Source organism: Embiotoca jacksoni, unplaced genomic scaffold, assembly GCF_022577435.1.
Source record: "Embiotoca jacksoni isolate LCO1_2020_lvr unplaced genomic scaffold, fEmbJac1.0.p SCAF_33, whole genome shotgun sequence".
Classification (NCBI taxonomy): domain Eukaryota; kingdom Metazoa; phylum Chordata; class Actinopteri; family Embiotocidae; genus Embiotoca; species Embiotoca jacksoni.
Window position 1 is genome coordinate 711526 of NW_027185385.1, and position 7979 is coordinate 719504.

The 7979-nt window shown below is 48.1% G+C and overlaps 1 protein-coding gene across 2 annotated transcripts in view; it reads left to right on the top strand.

Annotated features, from left to right (window-relative positions):
• Positions 1 to 544: 544 nt before the first annotated feature.
• The window catches only part of LOC138207703 (vasodilator-stimulated phosphoprotein-like), a 22163-nt gene continuing 14728 nt past the window's right edge, over positions 545 to 7979 (top strand). For both annotated transcript variants that reach the window (XM_069165140.1, XM_069165141.1), the window contains exons 1-6: positions 545 to 787; positions 2015 to 2186; positions 5797 to 5977; positions 6160 to 6208; positions 7485 to 7800; positions 7891 to 7979. The exon at positions 7891 to 7979 is cut by the window's right edge and continues 21 nt beyond it. In XM_069165140.1, the coding sequence (XP_069021241.1) occupies positions 783 to 787; positions 2015 to 2186; positions 5797 to 5977; positions 6160 to 6208; positions 7485 to 7800; positions 7891 to 7979 (812 nt within the window). In that variant the 5' untranslated portion in view covers positions 545 to 782. The remainder of the gene's footprint in view (positions 788 to 2014; positions 2187 to 5796; positions 5978 to 6159; positions 6209 to 7484; positions 7801 to 7890) is intronic.

Here is a 7979-nt window from a genome sequence, read left to right on the forward strand (position 1 = left end):
CCAGATGAACCTTTACAGCTTCCTCTGCTGCTGTATACAAGAACACAAGAACACGAGAAATACTACACAAGAACACAAGAAATATTACACAAGAACACAAGAAATACTACACAAGAACACAAGAAATACTACACAAGAACACAAGGAATACTACACAAGAACACAAGAAATACTACACAAGAACACAAGAAATACTACACAAGAACACAAGAAATACTACACAAGAACACAAGAAATACTACACAAGAACACAAGAAATACTACACAAGAACACAAGAACACCTGCTGCTTGTGCTGCAGAGAAACTCCCACATGAGCTCTTTATCTGAAACAGTCTAAATAACTCTGTGGACATCAGCGTCCTTCACCCCTCAACACACACACACACACACACACACACACACACACACACACATGAGGGGACGGCTGACAGAAATCAGAGCTGTAGCACGGCGATGCTGAATACAGGAGAAGTGTGAAAATGAGAATTTAAAAAGAGTGAAGGAGACGAGAACAGGAAGAAAGAAAAAAACTGTCTAGGAAATGAGAGTACAAAGACAGAAGTGGTTGGTGTCAAACTGAGTCCTGACAGAGACCTGAGAGGGAGAGGAGGTGTTCACTGAGGAGGAGTACCACACAGACAGACAGGCAGACAGACAGACTGAGATCCAGACAGTAGAACAGACAGACAGTAGAACAGACAGACGGTAGAACAGACAGACGGTAGAACAGACAGACGGTAGAACAGCAGGTGAACGTTGGATATAAACCACAGCTGGAATATGGGGTGAGTTATCATCTAATAAATTTGGTGTTCATTTATTTACAACTTTGTTTTCATTTGAAGGATTTGTTTGCATTCATCGTGTCATTACGAACGGCTCATGAAGTGTGCTGCTTCCTATTGAAGGACTTCACCAGTCTCTGACTCTGACTACGTTTCCTGCCGTCTACAAGTGTGATGAGCTGTGAGCAGCTGTCACTCATTAAGATCATCTTTGTCTCGTCTGGAATGAATCATTACTGAACCCTCACAGACTCAATCAGAAGTTATTGAAAACGGAGCGATAAAGGAAACAATGATAGTCCATATTAGGCAGCATTGTGCTGAGCACAGGAAGTGGTTAGAGCGTGAAAAGCTTGGTGACAGGAAGTCAAGATTTCCCACAGACTGTGTATCGACACGCAGACTGAGAATAAGTCCTCATCTCTGCCTCAGAAACATCTGCTCTGTTTATATCATCCAACACCTCAAATACATGAAGGTCTGAAAATATCAACAAATTTTTGTTATTTCACAGAAGTAAACAGTGTTTTATTTACCTGACATTAAATTAGCAAACATGTTTAAAGTTACAGACTACCCAAATAAGCATTAGATGACAAACTATAATGTGTCACTGACAGGCTTTTTACTGGAGATGATACTTTAATTACATTTTAATATGAAAACTTCAGTCTTAACAAGTGTGTAAGTGTGAAAGCAACACAACAGTATTAATACTTCCAGCAGTTAAAGGTGTGAACAGTTCTATAATCACTCTGCTCACGTTTAGCTTTCAGGAAGCTGAAGGAGATTTTAAACAAAAATCCTTTTCATTGAACAATAAAAGCAAACAAAGTCTCCGTCTGAACACAAGCAGCTTTCCTTCAGACGGACAAACGTGATTAATGAGGGCTGATGTTCTCCATGTGACCAGGTGTTCAGGGCTGCTTGTCCAACAGGTAAATCAGTGGTAGTTAGTTGCAGGTCACCACATGGTGCCATGTTGGATGTCTGTTTCCAGTTTGGAACCAGATGAGCTGAGCACATTTTAAAAAGGTCCGGACCGGATGGTTGGACCGGCTCCATCAGCTTACAGAAACCTCTGCAGGTGGTGCACAACAGCAACACCATGGGAGATTACATATGAATATTAATGGTCCCTCCACTTCCTAAAGTATTCGTTTTATAATTCATGTTTGTAAAGATGCTTTATTGCCACTGAGCCGTGGTCGTGTTCTGGTCCGACAGGGAGTCCAGTATGTGCCAGGTGAGGGCCACCGTCATGCTCTACGACGACGCCAACAAGCGCTGGGTGCCGGTAGGATCCGACAGTTCCTCCGTCAGCCGGGTCCAGATCTACCAGAATCCTGCAGCCAACACTTACAGGGTGGTGGGACGCCGGCTGCAGGCCGACCAGCAGGTACATCACAAGCCCTCACAGGTTCTTCACATGTTCTGGTTCTACACACGTGTCATAAAGACTGTGATTATCCTGCTGCTGTTGGAACATACAACTGGAGTCTGTTCATCTTTAACCAGATCTCGTGAACTTGTGAAGACGTGAACTCGTGAACATGTGAACATGTGAACATGTGAACACGTGAACACGTGAACACGTGATCTTGTGATCTCGTGAAGATGTGAACTCGTGAACATGTGAACACGTTATCTCGTGAACACACGAACTCATGAACATGTGAACACGTGATCTCGTGAACACGTGAACTCGTGAAGATCTGAACTCGTGAAGACGTGAACACGTGAACAAGTGATCTCGTGATCTCGTGAACTCGTGAACACGCAAACAAGTGAACACGTGATCTCGTGTACACATGATCTCGTGAACACGTGATCTCGTGAACTCATGAACACGTGAACTCGTGAACACATGAACGAGTGAGCTCATGAACTTGTGAACATGTGAACGAGTGATCTCGTGAACTAGTGAACGAGTGATCTCGTGAACTAGTGATCTCGTGATCTTGTGAACTTGTGAACACATGAATACGTGAACACGTGATCTCGTGAACACGCGAGCAAGCGAACTCGTGAACACGTGAACACGTGGTCTTGTGATCTCGTGAACTCGTGAACACGTGATCTTGTGAACTTGTGAACATGCGAACAAGTGAACTCGTGAACACATGATCTCGTGAACTCGTGAACACGTGAATATGTGATCTCGTGAACACGTGATCTCTTAAACTTGTGAACTTGTGAACACGTGAACTCATGAACTCATGAACTCGTGAACACGTGATCTTGTGAACACATGAACGAGTTAATTCATGATCTCGTGAACTTGTGAACACATGAACTCGTGAACACACAAACAAGTGAACTCGTGAACACGCGAATAAGTGAACTCGTGAACGAGTGATCTCGTGAACACATGATCTCGTGAACACGTGAATGAGTGATCTCGTGATCTCATGAACTCGTGAAGACGTGATCTCGTGAACTCGTGAAGACGTGAACTCGTGAACATGTGAACACGTGATCTCGTGAACTTGTGAACACGCGAACATGTGAACAAGTGAACTCGTGAACACGTGAACTTGTGAACACATGATCTCGTGAACTCGCGAACAAGCGAACTCTTGAACACGTGATCTCATGAACTCGTGAACTCGCAAACACGCAAACAAGTGAACTCGTGAACACGTGAACAAGTGAACTCGTGAACACGTGATCTCGTGAACTCGCGAACAAGTGAACTCGTGAACACGTGATCTCAAACTCGTGAAATTGTGAACACGTTATCTCGTGAACTTGTGATCTTGTGATCTTGTGAACTTTTGAACACGTGAACTCATGAATTTTTGAACTCGTGAGCATGTGATCTCGTGAACACGTGAACAAGCAAATTCGTGAACACGTGATCTCGTGAACACGTGAACGAGTGATCTCGTGAACTCGTGAACATGTGAACTCGTGAACAGGTGAACATGTGATCTCGTGAACTCGTGAACGAGTGATCTCGTGAACACATGATCTCGTGAACACGTGAATGAGTGATCTCGTGATCTCATGAACTCGTGAAGACGTGATCTCGTGAACTCGTGAAGACGTGAACTCGTGAACATGTGAACACGTGATCTCGTGAACTTGTGAACACGCGAACATGTGAACAAGTGAACTCGTGAACACGTGAACTTGTGAACACATGATCTCGTGAACTCGCGAACAAGCGAACTCTTGAACACGTGATCTCATGAACTCGTGAACTCGCAAACACGCAAACAAGTGAACTCGTGAACACGTGAACAAGTGAACTCGTGAACACGTGATCTCGTGAACTCGCGAACAAGTGAACTCGTGAACACGTGATCTCAAACTCGTGAAATTGTGAACACGTTATCTCGTGAACTTGTGATCTTGTGATCTTGTGAACTTTTGAACACGTGAACTCATGAATTTTTGAACTCGTGAGCATGTGATCTCGTGAACACGTGAACAAGCAAATTCGTGAACACGTGAACGAGTGATCTCGTGAACTCGTGAACATGTGAACTCGTGAACAGGTGAACATGTGATCTCGTGAACTCGTGAACATGTGAACTCGTGATCTCGTTAACTCGTGATCTCGTGAACATGTGAACTCATGAAGACGTGAACTCGTGAACACGTGATCTCGTGAACACGCGAACAAGCGAACTCGTGAACACGTGAACTCGTGAACAGGTGAACATGTGATCTCGTGAACTTGTGAACACGTGAACTCGTGAAGATGTGAACACGTGAACTCGTGAACACGTGAACTCGTGATCTCGTGAACTCGTGATCTCGTGAACACGTGAACTCATGAAGACGTGAACTCGTGAACACGTGATCTCGTGAACTCGAGAACACGTGAATGAGTGATCTCAAGGTCTTGTGATCTCATGAAATCGTGAAGACGTGAACTCGTGAACATGTGAACACGTGATCTCGTGAACTTCTGAACACGCGAACATGTGAACAAGTGAACTCGTGAACACGTGAACTTGTGAACACGTGATCTCGTGAACTCACGAACAAGCGAACTCGTGAACACGTGATCTCGTGAAATCGTGAACACGTGATCTCATGAACTCGTGAACTCGCAAACATGCAAACAAGTGAACTCGTGAACACGTGAACAAGTGAACTCGTGAACAAGTGAACTCTTGAACACGTGAACACGTGATCTCGTGAACACGTGATCTCATAAACTCGTGAAATTGTGAACACGTTATCTCGTGAACTTGTGATCTTGTGATCTTGTGAACTTTTGAACACGTGAACTCATGAATTTTTGAACTCGTGAGCATGTGATCTCGTGAACACGCGAACAAGCAAACTTGTGAACACGTGATCTCGTGATCTCGTGAACACGTGAACGAGTGATCTCGTGAACTCGTGATCTCGTGAATACGTGAACTCATGAAGACGTGAACTCGTGAACACGTGATCTCGTGAACTCGAGAACACGTGAATGAGTGATCTCATGGTCTCGTGATCTCGTGAACAAGTGAACTCGTGAAGACGTGAACTCGGGAACACGTGATCTCGTGAACATGAGAACACGTGAATGAGTGATCTCATGGTCTCGTGATCTCGTGAACAAGTGAACTCATGAAGACGTGAACTCGTGAACACGTGATCTCGTGAACTCGAGAACACGTGAATGAGTGATCTCATGGTCTCGTGATCTCGTGAACAAGCGAACTCGTGAAGACGTGAACTCGGGAACACGTGATCTCGTGAACACGCGAACAAGCGAACTCATGAACACGTGATTTTGTGATCTCGTGAACTCGTGAACACGTGATCTCGTGAACTTGTGAACACGCGAACAAGTGAACTCATGAACACATGATCTCGTGAACTCGTGAGCACGTGAACTCGTGAACACGCGAAGACACGAACAAGTTAACTCGTGAATACTTGAACTTGCGAACTCGTGAACATCACATGCATGTTAGAATCTAAGTCACGAATGACCCTGTGACCTCTGACCTCTGTGACTCTGTCCTGAGTTGTATGACATCATACATGTGTGCCACCAGGTGGTGATCAACTGTCCCATCGTCAGAGGGATGAAGTACAACCAGGCCACGCCCAGCTTCCACCAGTGGAGGGATCCCAAGCAGGTGTGGGGGCTGAACTTCGGCAGTAAGGAGGACGCGGCGCTGTTCGCCAGCTCAATGACGCATGCACTCGACTCTCTCAACACACCTGGAGGCGCAGGTAAGCTCTGTTCCTGTGACCTCCTCAGTTCATTGTGTCTGTGAACGACCTCATCACGGACTGACATCATGAACAGCAGTATGTCTGAGTGTGTTGTGTTCAGGTAAAACAGTAGTCAGCGACTAAACTCAGAACTAACTCTGAACATGTCCGTCATGCATGACATTAGTATGTTTCCTCAGGCCCAGCTCACAGCGGACCTTCTGCCCAGCAGCTGGAGCAGCAGAGAAGGTAGAGCTCACCCTTCACAACACCGAGGTTACATTAACACTCTGGAAGTGTTTGAGAACGTTCAGCGATGATCAGAGAAACTGAACGTTTGTTGGATCTGTTCCACAAATCATCAAATCACTTCATAGTCTGTGTTCAAATATCAGTTTCCATGGAAACTGACAAACACAAACAGGAAACACTCCTGAAGCTGCATTGTTCTCCCTCTTTCTGCCTGCCTGTCTATCTGCCTGTCTATCTGCCTGTCTGTCTGCCTGTCTGTCTGCCTGTCTGTCTGTCTGTCTGTCTGTCTGTCTGTCTGTCTGTCTGCCTGCCTGCCTGTCTGTCTGTCTGCCTGTCTGTCTGCCTGTCTGTCTGCCTGCCTGCCTGCCTGTCTGTCTGTCTGTCTGCCTGTCTGTCTGCCTGCCTGTCTGTCTGTCTGTCTGCCTGCCTGCCTGCCTGTCTGTCTGTCTGCCTGCCTGCCTGCCTGTCTGTCTGTCTGCCTGTCTGTCTGCCTGTCTGTCTGTCTGCCTGCCTGCCTGCCTGCCTGCCTGTCTGTCTGTCTGCCTGTCTGTCTGCCTGCCTGCCTGCCTGCCTGCCTGTCTGTCTGTCTGCCTGCCTGTCTGTCTGTCTGTCTGTCTGTCTGTCTGCCTGCCTGCCTGCCTGCCTGCCTGTCTGTCTGTCTGTCTGTCTGCCTGCCTGCCTGCCTGCCTGCCTGCCTGTCTGTCTGCCTGCCTGCCTGCCTGCCTGCCTGCCTGCCTGTCTGTCTGTCTGCCTGCCTGCCTGCCTGCCTGTCTGTCTGTCTGCCTGCCTGCCTGCCTGCCTGCCTGCCTGCCTGCCTGCCTGCCTGTCTGCCTGCCTGTCTGTCTGTCTGTCTGTCTGTCTGTCTGCCTGCCTGCCTGCCTGCCTGTCTGTCTGTCTGTCTGTCTGTCTGTCTGCCTGTCTGTCTTCCTGTCTGTCTGTCTGTCTGCCTGCCTGCCTGCCTGCCTGTCTGTCTGTCTGCCTGTCTGTCTTCCTGTCTGTCTTCCTGTCTGTCTGTCTGTCTGTCTGTCTGTCTGCCTGCCTGCCTGCCTGCCTGTCTGTCTGTCTGTCTGTCTGTCTGTCTGTCTGTCTGCCTGCCTGTCTGTCTGTCTGCCTGTCTGTCTTCCTGTCTGTCTGTCTGTCTGTCTGTCTGTCTGTCTGTCTGTCTGCCTGCCTGTCTGTCTGTCTGCCTGTCTGTCTTCCTGTCTGTCTGTCTGTCTGCCTGCCTGCCTGCCTGCCTGTCTGTCTGTCTGCCTGTCTGTCTTCCTGTCTGCAGACTGGAGGCTCAGAAACAGGAGCAGCAGGAGAAGGAGCAGGTGGAGAGGGAGAGACAGGCCTCTGCTGCTCCACCCACCCCACCCACTCCGCCAGCCGCTCCACCCGCCCCACCTGCACCCCCCCCACCTCCAGGCCCACCACCACCTTCCTCTGCACCGTGCCCACCTGCACCTCCACCACCTCCCTCCGGAGGCGTGGTCCCACCTGCACCGCCCCCGCCCCCTATGGGAGGAGGAGGTGGAGGAGGTGGAGCAGGAGGAGGAAACGATCTGGCTGCAGCTCTGGCAGGTGCCAAGCTACGTAAAACAGTGAAGGTGAGGAGCATTAATGACATCAGAGTCCTGCTGCTATAAAAGATGCATAAGAAGAACATCACATGTCTGTCAACATGTTTCTGTATGAAGGAGGAGGGAGGAGCAGCACCAGCCCCCAAAACTGCATCCTCCTCTGGAGGAGGAGGAGGAGGAGGAGGAGGAGGCCTGATGGGAGAGAT